Source organism: Crinia signifera, chromosome 3 (genome assembly GCF_055691185.1).
Source record: "Crinia signifera chromosome 3, ASM5569118v1, whole genome shotgun sequence".
NCBI lineage: Eukaryota > Metazoa > Chordata > Amphibia > Anura > Myobatrachidae > Crinia > Crinia signifera.
Window position 1 is genome coordinate 161256117 of NC_139219.1, and position 15417 is coordinate 161271533.

Genomic DNA, 15417 nt, shown 5'->3' on the forward strand with positions numbered 1-15417 from the left:
TCATCATTATACAAAAGGGTTATATCACATACACAGATATCCTCACCTGTGCGATTGGAAAAAAGCCTTTTTTTTGTGAGCTCTATAACTTCCCTTTACCACTTTTTTTTATAAATAAGTTACAAAGATACAATACGGTAAAGCACAACGGCCAATTATTGATACACTTTGTATGCGTACGGCCCTTAGCATGCGTGCGCGAGGCTGCCCTGCGATGAAGTCTTACTACTTTTTTTATTCGCATGCTGTTCGCAAGGTGATTGACAGGAAGTAGGCACCTGGGGGTGGAAACTGCAAAAAAAGAAAAATGCAGGCATGCCAGGAAAAAGCTGAGAGTGCAAGGGAAAACGCTAGGCGTGCCTGAGCCTTTTATGGGAGGGTGTATGATGTCAGCTCCAGGCCGGATATGCCTGTTTTCCTCACACTGATGACTGGCTGCTCTGAGCTACTCTGAGCCTGCGATGACTTGTGCCCAGTGCAAAATGATTCAATAGTGAGTCTGATACAAAGGGACGATGTACAGATGGAGCCGCTCTCATCTGAGCAGCTCCTGGTGAATGCGAGTGCATGTAAGACACTCACGTGCCCTAATTGACGCAAGAGCGTGTGAGACGGTGCGCCGGTGCACCACATGGCGGCTGCTCCATCTGTAGTACTATATGTCACCATGGACAACAATGAAAACACTTCATTGTGCTACAAATAAAAAAGGCCATTATGTTGCTAATTTCCAATTAAATGTACTTGACATCTGAGCACAGAAGAAAATGCCTTGTGTGTATGTGGTTTAGGTCAAGGAAGCTATGACAGTGTTCCTACATTCTCAGAAATACTGTAGATGTTGGCATGTGCCCTACAGTATGTGAAGTAAAAGTTAAAAATAGTCATTGCTTTTCTAATATTTTAAAAGTTTTATTGGTAGTCAAATCATGAGAGGCCAATAGTCTTCCAATATTGCGTCTTTTCAATTATCTTCTGGACTACCATGATCAAACATAAGCATATTCTGCTATCATGGTATAAAGTAGTAAAATCCATCTCCATCAGGTATTTGTAATGCACCATTCATTTTTCTTCAGCAATGTCCCAGGTAAAGGTTAGGGGTACGTCACTCATTTTCTCCTGGAATATTTTATCAACTGCTTCGCTCTGGGCCACAGTAAATATGTTTTTCCAGTCTCCAATTGTTCCTGCAGAGACAATCATACACTTAAATAGATGGATTATAACCATATATTATTAAACTGCCATATACAATTAAGATATATATGAGTACCATTTGCTCCTTAACATACAGCTTCATACCACAAGTGCTAAGCTGAAAGGTAAACGTATGGGGTTTTTCTAGCTACATAGAGGGGGTTATTCTGTTTGGTACGGTGGGACCGTACGCGGTCGGTTCGGGTTTTTTTTTCATCTGCACATGCGTATCTTTCGCAATGCGCATGTGCGAAAAAAACTGTCCGCAAGAGCACAGTTATTGTGGGCGGCATGTGGGCGTTTTTATGGGAGCGGCCGGAATAATGAGGAAAACTTGGCGTAAACATGGGCGTACACATGGGTGCACACAAAATGCATGGTGCCACAACCGCCTCGATCGGCGAACGCACCGTGCATTTTGGCCCAAAAACAGGCGGACACCAAAGATTGCTCCTGACCACCCCTAGAGATACCACATGAGAGGGGATGCCTGGGTCTGCTAATTAATGCTGATTACTAGTCAAACACATACACCTGAATGTAATAATCAATGCTGCAGGCTATTAAGTGAAAACAATTATTTCACTACCTGCAAGCCACACACAGCCCACAAACACATTGGAATCTTATCTTTCTACACTTCTCAACATGTAAAGGTTGGTTTAATTTTAGGTAATACCTGGTTATATACTGTATGTCCAGGAAGTTATTTTATAACCATCTACACCCATTCAGAAAGGGTTTTTTCTACTTTAAAAAGCAGGACACTCAATTCACAGGAGTCGACATGTGTCAACTTTTTCACTGTAACACAAACATACCAGTTTTTTATTATGAAAAATACACATCAAAAGCAACAATGATGTTTTTGGACTCAATTTCTACTTGCAATGGTGGAGCAATGTCCTAAGGCCATAGCCACTATTTTGCACACAATCTGTATTTTTTTCCCAAGAACATACATCATGCACTTTCATATCTGCTATGCACTTTATGTAGCACACTCTGTATGTAAGATGCCAGCAAGAACATTATTGCAATCACATATCTCTAACAAAGGATCCCAACATCTGCCTATCACACTCTAAAGTCTTATTTTGAACAATATTAGAACATGTTTGCATGTGGCGTACGCTCAGATATACGGAAGGTGTCGGTGGGAAAATGGACGAGATCCGTCCGTGCACTGTGGCGTACGCTCAGATGTATGCCAGGTATCGGTGGCTAAGAGGGAGATCTGTCCGTGCACGGTGGCGTACGCTCAAGTGAACGCCACTCCCCATTGTCGTTGTCTGTGACCGTCCGTGTGCGGCTGTTCTGTGGGCGGACTTACGCTCACCGTGAGCGTACGGAACATGCACGTGTGATGGACCATACGCACGTTTCACCGTACCAAACAGAATAACCCCCAGAGTCTCTGCTGTGTAGTAATCACCATCTCCTAGAAGGCAGCTCACGGCTCCTCCATTTATGGCATTGATGCCTACCCTACTGCATTCCACAGGAGACTTCCTGAAATAGTACAAAAGGAAAAGAAAAAATGGACTGACCCTTTATGGGGGACGGAACAGGGTGCGCTTGGAAAAAGTTTTTTCTCAGTAGCTGCTACAAATAGGTTATTTAGGCCTATATATATTGGAACAGTGAAAAAACAGAAGTGCAGTGCTAATAAATTTAGAAAAAAAGTTTCTTAGATAATTGGATGATCTTTACATATCATTTTTAATAAGCAATAATTAAGATTCCACAATGGGGTATAAAAGCGGTCGCCTCTTAGGATCCAAGTGTCCCAAATAAATGTGACGGGGGTCAATAAGAGGTCCTGATGGGCTGGTCCGGACTTCATTCCAAAAGTTGGTTTGTGCATAGCAGGTAGCAGCAGTGCCTGGACCTCCTATTGACCCCCACCGCATTCATTTAGGACACTTGGATCCTAAGAGGCAACCACTTCATTTCCATGCCCCCACAGTGCCGGGTATGCCCCCACGGTGCTAGAAAGCTGGTACGCCCCCACAGTGCCACAAACTGCTATGCCCCCACAGTGCCACAAATTGCTATGCCCCCACAGTGCCACAAACTGCTATGCCCCCACAGTGCCACAAACTGCTATGCCCCCACAGTGCCACAAATTGCTATGCCCCCACAGTGCTAATTTCCCAACAGCAGCACTCACCGTTATTGCTGCTGCTGCCGGGCAGGGAGAGGACAGTCTGGTGTCCCCCTGCAGTCATGTCATGTCACCGAGGGGAGGAGAGCACAGCACAGCACACCGCGCGTCTCCTAGTCCTCCCCCTCACTTCCCTGTGACTAGGCCGTCCGCCAATCAAAGCTTGCGGGCCGGCTCCTGTGCACAGGATGCACAGTGAGGGGTAGGAGAGATGCGCGATGCGCGCTCTCCTCCCCTCAGAGGGAGAACCGGCAGCGGGTAATGGAGGGATAGGGGACGGGAGCTGCAGCTTAACAGGGGGAGAGCCGCATGCGGCTCAAGAGCCGCGGGTTGGCCACCCCTGTTCTAGAAGGTGCTAGATAAATTATAAGTAGATAATGATGTACAGCACAATAAGTGTAATGCTAGCATTACTACCTTACAGTACTGAGGTTGTGGGTTCAATTCTCATCATAGCCTAACTATGGAATGTGTACTCTATGCATGCTTGTGTGGATTTCCTGTAGTTTACCCCATACAATCCAAAAATATTCTCCACTGTAGGTGAATTAATGTTGACCAAAAATAACCCTAGGGCCTGAAATAAATGACCATGAGAAATATGTATGAAAACAAAAAAACAATTCACCCTTGCATAGTGTAAGTAGTACATAATCAATATGCTAATAGGTTCTAATATATATAAACCACCAAGGTACACAGTAGCTTCCCAACCACAGCAGGGCATAAGCTGCTGCAGCAGCAGCCAGTTCAAGTCTCCAATTAACCACCTTCACTTCCCAACCACAGCAGGGCCAAAGCTGCTGCAGCAGCCAGAGCAGGTCTCCAAATATCCACCTTCCCTTGCCAACCACAGCAGGGCATGAGCTGCTGCAGCAGGTACAGAAGTTCCCAAAAACGCTCAAAGATTAAGCAAACAATCAAGAGAACAAAGAATTGACTGGGGATCAGTAAAGTGAAAATGTTTTATTTTTATTTTATTGACCCTTATAGGCCTTTAAGGGTCCGCTTAAGGGAATCTCTTTGTTGTGTTGTATTCAGAAAGGCATAAGCTTTCCAACGACATTTCTCAATGCATGAAAACAAGAGTAATAGCATGGACCCTTATGACAGCACCCTTAAGGGCTCATCCATTGAAACTTAGATCATCCCTCAAGATGATAAGGCAGTGTGCAAAGTCTGAATACGATTAGTTAAAGTGTTCTAGAGTTATCGTTGAACATACATACACAAACACATAATTTAATTACACTTATGTAGATGGGGTGCGTAGTACATTATATAAAAGAAAAAAGTTTGGTACCGTGTTAGCCAGTTGATAAGAAAAGTTTTATTGTTCTTCAGTGAGAAAAACAAAATAGCAATCTAGCAAATATGATACCTTTTAATGGCTAACAAAAATAAATGTTGTTAAAATGCAAGCTTTCGAGACTACTTAGGTCTCTTCCTCAGGCATGGTATAACAAGGTGTGTGAACATTATATAGGTACACTAATATTTATGACTGGGATCATATTTTAGTTATTAGCGTTCAGATTTTTAATCAACCTTTAAATAGATGTGTGTGATAAGTTATCCCAACTCATGAGATATAAAGGATAGAGCCGCGGTTCCCAAACTTTTTTGAATCACGGTGCCCTAGAGCATCAGCATTTTTTCAATGCACCCCTGGGCCAAACATTTCTTACTGAGAAATTCAGAAACAAATATTAAATTAAGTAAATGGTGTTTATGTTTTTATGTTTCATCCTTATGGTCAGTTATGTGGTAAGGGAAAGAATTAGCTTTTATTTGTCCAAATAGTTTATAATTGATAGCCACCAGCACTGGTTTTTCTTATTATATTGACAATAAATAATTTGAATTGGTTCTAGACCACCAACCCGAGGCACCCCTGCAAGTGTACTGAGGCACCCCAGATTGCCTAGTTGCACATAGGCCCTTATTCTGGTTGGTGCGGTAATATCCGCGTGCGTTCGTGCCGCCGATGTTTTGTGTCTGCGCATGTGCAGAGGCGTCTCTGCGCATGTGTGAGCGGGGCGTACGGCAAAATCCCGCATGAAATGTGAACACTCTGAACAGGGGGTGGAGAGGGGCGTGAAGGGCTATTTGGGCTCATTACCATATGCATACGCCCCGCATTTCATGGGCGTTCCCATGCAAACGCTGGGCGTACGTATGGTAATGCGGCCGTGACGCACGTGTAGGGGGCGGACATATGACATCGCCGGATGTCATCTGCCCTCCCAGATCCCTGCTTTTGCACGGAAAAATGTCCGTGTGGTCTGAGGTTGCGGGAGCTGGTGGACCACTCGGTCCTGCATTCGATAGTCTGCGACCATCGAATGATGGGGGAGGTTCCCTGAGATGGAGGAGGCGTATTCCATGAAAAATACACGTGCAGTCCGTTCGGTCAGCTTCTTACCGCGTACGGACGGAGTTGGCGATCCGTATGGAAGGCGGGTTTTCGCACGCACGGTCCTGGCCGCATATTCGGATCCGGCCGCACCGATCAGAATAAGGCCCATAGTTTGGGAACCGCTGATATAGAGACAAGGACAAGTTCCAACAAAGTTGGAAATGTGTGTCTTTAGGTTGGAAAAAGAAGCAGTGTGTTGGTCATATAAATGAACTGCACTGATGAGAGGGAGCCCTGGTGCGGTCAGCAGGATCAGGAGACCAGGAAAAATCACACTGATGAAAAGGTGTGCTGCTGGCGCCATGGAAAAGGATCCCTGCCACTGCCCGAGGTACACCAGCATTAAGACTGAAACGGAAAATGCAGCTACACAGTGTTACCTGTTGTACAGGGGATAGGATGTCACAAGCCTTTCAAACCCCTGCCCACCCACCAATCTCTTCCTCTTACACCCCCTCTCCTCCATCTCTAATACCCCTCCTCTAAATGTCTTCTTGTTCGCCACACCCTCCCCCCTCTTGTCTTCTACCCCTTTATCCTCTACCCCCTCCAGTCCTCTACCCATAGCCTCTAGTCCTCTACCCATAGCCTCCCTCTCCTCTAAACATCTACCCCATCTCATCCTATACCTCCCTCTCCCATCCTCTACCCTCCCCTCCCATCCTCTACCCCCTCTCATCCCCTAGCCACCCTTCACTCGTCCTCTACTACCCTCCCTCATCCACACTTCCCCTCTCTCTCTTTCCTCCCTCCCTCTTTCTCTCTCTCTCTCTCTATCTCTCTCTGACAGTGTTTAACTGTCACTGTCTATCTCTCTCTCACACCCTCTCATTCCATGTTTCTCATTCTTTCTCTCCTTGACACCATTTGTCACTCCCTGGCCTCCTCTTTCCCTCCCTGTCTCTCTCCCTTTAACCCTGACACCCCCTCTCACTCTCTTCCTCCCCTCTTTTTCTCTTCCTCCCTCTGACATTCTTTCTCCCTCCTTTTCACACCCCTCCCTCTTCCCCTTTTACTCTCTGACACCCTATTTTTCTCATTCCTACTTTTCTGATGATGCCCTTTTTTTCCTGACCATCCCTATCCCCCTCTCTTTCTTACTCCTCTAATTTTTTCTCTTTCTTTCTCCAACAACTTATTTTGTGTTGAATCAATTCAGCACACTGTGAATAGCGCAGTGAGAGAGCTCTCCATTGCTACGCAAATCAATCTGCTATGTCCAACTAGTGGATTTCTTCTTGCACTGGAGGGGTGCAGGCAGAAATCCAATAAAACTCTCTCGGTAATGCTGTTTTGTGCCCTAGCATGGTGCAAACAGCATCACGACGTGGCCCTTTAGCTGGAGAATGCTGGTACTAGTGCCTAAACACCCGCAAAATCTGGAATTCTCAAACATAACAGTGCGCTGATTTCAGTAGTCCCGAGAACTACCTACTGGTGCTATTGGGCATTATTATTTGTATAAGTGGCACTACTGTGTGACTAATGTATGAGGGACATTACTATGTTTTATAATGTGAATAAGGGCCACTCCGTGTGTTGTAATGTGAATAATGGGCACCACGCGTTGTGTACTGTGAATAGCATTGCTCTATTCTGTGACTGAGGTACTATTGTATGGCCACGCTCCCTTCTTGCATTATTACACCCTTCTGTGGCGAGCATCTTTAGTGCGCACAATTATTTTAGGACATATGGGAGGTAGGTCACAAATTTCTAGTTTGTAGTGCAACGACAAACACCTTAGCACAGGCTTCGGGGGCCCTGTCTATTTTGTCAGTCCCCAGGCCGCACAATTTGTAGTGGCAGCCCTGGTGCAGATGAATGTCCATGGACTTACAAAAGGAATACCAGTAAGCAGTAAGGAGACTGACACTCCCTTGCTGGTTCGATTCAGCGTCAATGGGACACTTATCAAAGGAGCAACAGTATTATTCTAGCAATGCATATGAGATTCTGTATGTGTCCCTGCAAATGACCTGCATTTTCAGAGGGTCCCGGTAATGTCGATGAACGATATTGTTTACATACAGAGGAGTCTGGTCAATAAGCGCAAATAATCCCTTGTAAAGGTAGAAGAACTGTCCATATGCTATAACTATAACAATGATATTGTTTACTGATATCATTCAGTATGTACACTCAATATCGAAAAAAACAACACCCAATATTGTTAACTATTACGGCCCTGGGCAGCATCGCCTATTGTGTATGGAGCTTTATACTTTGCAATATTTTGTACGTTTATTAGTGTTATCTAAACTTTTACCTTTACGCATAAACTTCCCAAGTTTCTGATTAAACAATTCTTGTGGTAATTGTTCTTTATTTGCAAGGGGATCCATTTGCATGTTGTTGAATGTTGCTCGCTTTACCACAGTATTCAAAGACTCATCATCTAACTCTTTCCCTAAAAATTTGCAGATTTGCTTGACAACAGACTTGAGATCCTGGAAAAGAAAAAAAAGAAAGAAAAAAGAAATATATATATATATATATATATAAATTTATTTATTAACAGTTTCTTATATAGCGCAGTGGATTCCGTTGTGCTTTACAATTGTAAACAGGGATAAAACATACTGGGTAACAACAGACAGACTTGGAGGTAAGAGGGCCCTGCTGCAAGCTTACAATCTATAGGGACATAGGAGGGAAACACAAGGACAGGCACCAGTAATAGCATAGCAGTCCTACCAAGTTGCAAGTCCAGAAGAAAAGCTATATAATACATAAGTGTCTGAGAGGGTTATGCGTGTGGAACTTAAATATGATAGGCTTGTTTTCAGGGAACGGTACTTGTTGCCTAGAATGGCCACACAGATGTTGATCGGGTTGGTCGCATCGCGTCGATCGCATCGCATGCGACCAAATCGCATGCGATGCGACCGACGTGATGGCCCCGATTTTTACATTGATTGAAATGTGAATAGGGTCCCTGGGACCCTATTTTACATTGGATTCAATGTAAAATTCTCCCCAGACCCCAATTTTAACCCCCTCAATGGCACCCCACGATTGACGCCAACCCGAAGCATTGCGAGCGTAGCGAGCCCGCGAGGGGAGGCGGTAGGCGTCCTCTGACCTTTTCATACCCCTACTATCCACGTCGGCGTGGAGTTAAGAATATAAAGTCCGAAGCGTGGCGATTGTAGCGAGCCCCGCGAGGGGACGCGTATAACTTCACAGGTATACGCGTGCGCTCGCCACGCTTTATATTCTCAACTCCACGGCGACGTGGATAGTAGGGGTATGAAAAGGTCTGAGGAAGCATACCGCCACCCCTCGTGGGCTCGCTATGCTCGCCACGCTTCGGGTTGGCGTCAATCGTGGGGTGACGTTCACAATGGTGGGGGGCATATACAATGAGAAATGGCCCATATTGGCCCATTTCCCATTTTTTCCCGCATTACAATGTTAAAAATATTTTGACATTGAACCCTATGGCAAAATCGGGTCCATCGCGTCGGTCGCGTTGTGTGCCATGTTAATGCACCCGACCGACGCGATGGACCCGATTTTGCCTTTGCCGGCAAAATGGACCTGATTTTAAAGGAAATCGGGTCCATCGGGGGTAATTGTGTACCTTAAGTTAAGGTACATGATTACTCCCGATTGTAGCCGTTCTAGAAAACAAGTACAAAGGGAACACTTGAAAGTATGGATGCTAGTGGAGAGTCTTAAGGTGCGTGGAAGGGCATTCCATAGGATGGGAGCAGCCTGACGAAAGTCCTCTAATAGTGAATGGGAGCTAATGATCCGTGCAAAAGAGAGATGCATATCTTCCTCAGAGAGGAGTGGTCGAGATGGGAGATATTTTATGATAAGTAAAGAGATATATGCTGGTGCAGTATGGTAGCTTTATATGTGAGTAGAAGTGTTTTATATTGAATACGGTAAAATACAGGCAACCGGTAAATACGGTAAAATACAGGCAAGAATGGAGGGACTGGCAGAACGGATCAGCAGACAATCAGCGTCTTGCTAGGAAGATCAGCCTTGCAGCAGCATTTAAAATGGATTGCAGTGGCGAGAGTCTGTTCTTGGGAAGATCAGTTAGGAGACTATTGCAATAAACAATGCGGGATATAATGAGCGCATAGATAAGAGATTTGGTAGTGTCATGTGTGAGATAGGGTCGTATTTTGGATATGTTTTTTAGATGCATTTATCATGATTTTGCGACAGATTGAACATGGGGAACAAATGACAGTTTAGAGTCAAGGATGACCACTAGGCAACGATCTTGTGGGGTAGGGTAGATGGTCGAGTTGTCAACAGTTATGGAGATATCAGGATGGTAGCTCTTCTTGGCTGGTGGGAATATAAGTAATTCCATTTTGGAAATATTGAGTTTGGCGAGAAGACATCCAAAATTAGATGGCAGAGAGACATTCCGAGACTCGGCTCAAAACCACTGGTGACAACTATGGGGTTAAGAGATAGATCTGAGTATCATCCGCGTACAAGTGATACTGAAATCCGAAATAGCTGATTAGTTTGCCAAGAGAGGAGGTATAGATTGAGAACAGCAGATGACCTAAGACTGAGCCTTGCGGAACTACGACTGACAGAGGTAGTGAAGAGGACGTAGAGAGAAGCGAACACTGAAAGAGCGATCAGATAGGTAAAATGAGAACCAAGAAAGTGCTGTATCATTAAGACGTAGGGAGTGGAGTGTTTGTATGAGAAGAGTGATATATATATATATATATATATATATATATAGCTATATATATTTAAATATTAGTTACCAATACAATATTTAAAATTGTACAGACATGGGTGATGTGAATAGTAATTTTCAAATACATACAGGAATTCCAGGCTACACCTTCTTGAGTGTATAACACTCTGGAACAACTGCTACTGGCTTTACAAATAGTTTTTTATAAAATGGAAAAAAGATGTGTTTCTTAATATATGTTAATCTCGGTTTAGATCTTTGTTTGTAAGCCTATGTATTTGGATTATGGCCCTTAGATATCATCGCAGTACAAATTTGGATACTTGTGTATTATCACGGCACCCGGCTACGCTACGTTTTCAATGTAGCCTAAGGTACGTTGTCAGTGTAGCCGGTGCCGTGATAATGTGATGTGTGTGATATGTGTGTGTTGAGCTTTATACTTACCCTCCTCCGGGTCGGCCACCGCATCCATCACGATCCCCGCTGACTCCACGATGCACGGTAACTCCCTGGTGGCAGCGTTCAGTCCCCCTCCTCCGGCAGTCACTCCCCGGTCCCAGCAATGTACATAATGGACAATGTACGTAATTCAGCATAGTGCCGCTGGGGGAGCATCACATGGTTTCCCTGCTCCCCCAGCGGCACTACGCTAATTGCGTACATTGTCCACAGCGAGTGCCGGAGGAGGGGGACTGAACGCTTCTGCTGGGGAGTGACTGCCGGAGGAGGGGGAGTATAAAGCACAACACACACACACAATGACAACTTCATATCCCCACTATCCACGTCATACCCCCAGTATCTACCTGAGCGTGGAGTTAATTTTATAAAGTTATGTAGTTTACGTAGCCAGCATAGTGGTGTATTGTTTTCTCCAAACACCACTACGTAAATACGTAATGGGCGCCGTGATAATACACAAGTACCCAAATTTGTTCTCAAAATGGGCAAAATCATGTGCATTGCAGGTAAGGCAGATGTAACATGTATAGAGAGAGTTAGACTTGTGTGAGTTATTTTGTTTCTGTGCAGGGTAAATACTGACTGCATTATTTTTACACAACAATTTAGATTTTAGTTTCAACACACCCCAACGAAATTTAACTCTCTATGCACATGTTACATCTGACCCACCTGCAGTGCACATGGTTTTGCCCATTTTGAGAACAAATATGTACTGCAATCAGATCTAAATAAGGGCCAATATTTACTGGTATATATATTCTATATGTAGGTATAAGTCACTCCCTCTTTTCGTATTTTCTCTCTCTTTCTCTCTATTCCTATTTCTCCCTTCCTCTTTCTCTATATACCTATTTCTCTTTTATTATCTATCTATCTATCTATCTATCTATCTATCTATCTATCTATATCCCACTCCTCTTTCTCTCTCTCTCTCTTTCTGACACCCACTCAGTCTTTCACCTCTCTCTCGCTCTCTCTGACAACCTCTCAGTCCCTCGATTTTTCTTGCTCCCCTTTCTCTTTTCAACTATGACACACTCTCTATCGCCTCCTCCTCCTCCTCCTCCTCCTCTCTCTCTCTCTCTATCTCTCTCTCTCTCTCTACCTGGCTCCACTCTCTTGCTCCCTCTGTAAAAAAACCCTCTCTCAACTCCCCCATACCTCTCACTTGCTCCCCCACTCTATCTCTTTTCCTATCTCTTTTTTGATCTGCTCTCTTTCTCTATCTCCCCTCAGTCTCTCCCTGACACCCTCTATATCTTGCTCCCCCGGGTGTCTCTTCCTATGTCTCCCCTCTCTCTCTCTCTCTCTCTGACACCCTGTTTGTCTCTCTTTGACTTGTTCCTGTCTTTCGTCCATGACACTTTCTCTCTCTCTCTCTCTCTCTCTCTCTCTCTCTCTCTTTCTCTCTCTCTCTTTCTAACACCTTCTCTGTCTACCCCTCCCTCTCCAGACACACACTGTCTCTCACTTGCCATCTCTATCTTGCTCCCCTCTCTTTTTCCCTCACTGTCACTGTTTCCCTCTTTCTCTCTTGCCGGCAGTGTTGCAGATATACTATGCTGTGATTCTGCTGAATATAGAGATTGGAAATAAAGTTAGAGGCATAGTAGTAATAAGTAAAATAATACATTTTGTCATGAATTCTTAATTAAAGAAACTATTAATGATACATTCACTAAAGAAAATTAAATTTGTAAGTATTTGTTATATAATTATTGTGAGTTTGGAATTTATTAAATCTTCTGAATTAGGAAGATCACTCCACTACCTCATAATAATTTAATGCTTGCTTTACATTAAATAAGACATTGGGGGGGAAATTTACTAAAGGAAATTTGTAAAAAAATAGGTGTATTTGTATTTAGAAATACACTTATTTTTGACATTTACTATCCCAAAAAATGTTAATGGATTCAGTAGTGCAGTAGTTTTCAATAATTTTCAACCTGGATACTTATTGTTAAGCTGGGTACACATCTATACAATCCCTGGTTTCTTGCGACCGTTCAACCGACCATAGACGTGACGGACCGTCCACAAACAGCCGATACGCGTGTACACACCTGTACAATTTTACTTGCGACGTCTGATGTACTCCCGTCCAAACAGTCGCAAGAAAAAGATTGTACCACGGTACACACTCTCCCGATTTGGGCTTTTGACACGATATATATATATAAACATAATTATCATAATGGGCTGGGTTAAGGGCATAGTCGCTTACTGCATCTTTGTAGCAGCCGGCAGGGTGACTAGGGACAGATACGGCAAACTGACTGGGTAGTCACGTACTGCATCTTTATAGCAGCCGGCAGTGTGACTACGGACAGATACCGCAAAGTGACTAGGTAGTCACTTTCCACATCTTTATAGCAGCCGGCAGGGTGACTATGTACAGATACCGGAAAGTGACTAGGTAGGTGACTAGGTGACTAGTGCCCATAAACATGGGGAGATGTGAATGCTTCTTGAGCTGTAGGAGAGATCATGCAGCTATGGAACGCCCACATGGGAGTTCCAGCTTTGGCAGTATAGTCGCAAGAACGGCCAGCATATCGATCAAACGTGCGTACACACTGCACTTTTGTTCCGATATGGGCCCATCCTGTTGGATGAAAATTAAACAGCAAATACCCTTAGACTGACCGAGTATGGAAGGACAAGACCGTTTTTGTCAGTTTATCGATCGTACAGAGGGAGTCGGGACAGCTATACAATTGAACGGCCGTCCAACCCAGAATGGAAGAAAGGCCCGACAATTGTAAAGATGTGTACCCAGCTTTAGTCATTTGTATTTTTTTTACAGACATATAGATATCAAGAGAGAGAAATAGATCTGACATTAGGTAGAACTCTCAATGACATTCCCAAGAAGAATGACAATGTCCATGTCTCCAGCTGATCATATCCAAGGAGGGGCATCTGGGCACATTGGGTGTAGTGGAGTACCGGTATACAAATGTATATAAATATATGAAAGCAATGTGCGATAAACAAGATAAGCATATTACAACAATTCATGAATAATCCTAAATTGACAATAAAATTATAGATCACATACTGTATTTATTTTTGTATTTTTAAAGCTGCTTTGACAGTGATAGAAAAACCTAATAGAAAAACAGGAGTTATGGTAAAACCTACCTTCGGTTAACTCCCTTTCTAACATTGGGGTTGTAGGCTGATCCTGAGGACCACACACACATTCTCCAAAGCTTTCAGGCTTCCCATCATGTCTGGCTCCTCTCCCCTATAACCATGCTAGGTCACCCAGGCTGCGGATATCGTCCTGAGCCATTCCTCTGCGTAGAAGAGAAGTCGACCCCACATGGGCCTCCAAAGGAGGCCTGCACCGTCAGGCGGCGGGCTTGTCAGTCTTAGGAGTTGCCTATCTAGCTTCCCAGGATTGCCTTGGTTTAGGTTTGGCTGACTTGGCTTTTCCTGCCTGTCTGCCAAACACCTGTCCCTTTTTCCAGAAGGACAAAAGGGGCAAAAAGTGCTAACTTTTGCCTAGTTCGTGATAGAAGCAGACGGAAGGCATGCCATCTTGGCTGCTGCCAGGGAGGCTACAATCTTATTTAGCACCTCCCCAAAGAGGGTGTCCCCTGAAAAGGGTAACACCTGTAAGGCCTGCTTGGACTCCACGTCCACTTTCCATGAGCATAGCCAAAGTATAAGTCTAGCTAGCACCAGACTATTGAGTTAAGATAAAGTCTAGTGAATTTATACAGCTATTGCACATAATAGTAAGTGTATTGTGAAGATCATTTTCCATATATTGCAGGTAAACAGATTGTGTGTCAAGAATGTAATTGTTCATCAGATTGGGTGCACGGCCATTGCATGGCCTTGTGTGAGGAGGAAATACTCCAGCCTTTAGGATAATTTATTTATTTATTTACAGTTTCTTATATAGCGCAGCAGATTCCGTTGCGCTTTACAATAGTAGACAGTGATAAAACAAACTGGGTAACAACAGACAGAATTGGGGGTTAGAGGGCCCTGCTGCAAGCTTACAATCTATAGGGATATTGGAGGGAAACACAAGGACAGGCACCAGTAATAGCATAGCAGTTCCACTAAGTTACAAGTCCAGAAGGGAAGCTATATAATACATACAGTAAGTGCCTCAGAGGGTTATGCGTGTAGAACTTAAATATGATGGGCTTGCCTGAAGAGGTGAGTTTTCAGGGAACGCTTGAAAGTTTGGAGGCTAGAGGAGAGTCTTATTGTGCGTTGAAGGGCATTCCATAGGATGGGAGCAGCCCGATGAAAGTCCTGTAATAGTGAATAGGAGCTAGTGATCCATTCAGAAGAGAGACGCAAATCTTGTGCAGAGCGGAGTGGTCGAGATGGGAGATATTTTGTGGTTCGTGATTATAACAGGACTAGCCCACGATACCACACAATTGCGCATACTTAATAAAGTTAAAACAGTGCATTGTATATTGTACTATTCCGCTAATGATGTGC

General features: G+C 44.0%; 1 protein-coding gene across 1 annotated transcript in view; it reads right to left on the bottom strand.

Annotated features, from left to right (window-relative positions):
* Positions 1–869: 869 nt before the first annotated feature.
* Positions 870–15417, bottom strand: part of LOC146063917 (amine sulfotransferase-like) — a 43947-nt gene continuing 29399 nt past the window's right edge. Inside the window, exons 6-7 of the mRNA XM_083176830.1 lie at positions 8056–8236; positions 870–1190 (exon numbers count right to left, since the gene is read on the bottom strand). Of these exons, the coding sequence (XP_083032956.1) occupies positions 1066–1190; positions 8056–8236 (306 nt within the window). The 3' untranslated portion in view covers positions 870–1065. The remainder of the gene's footprint in view (positions 1191–8055; positions 8237–15417) is intronic.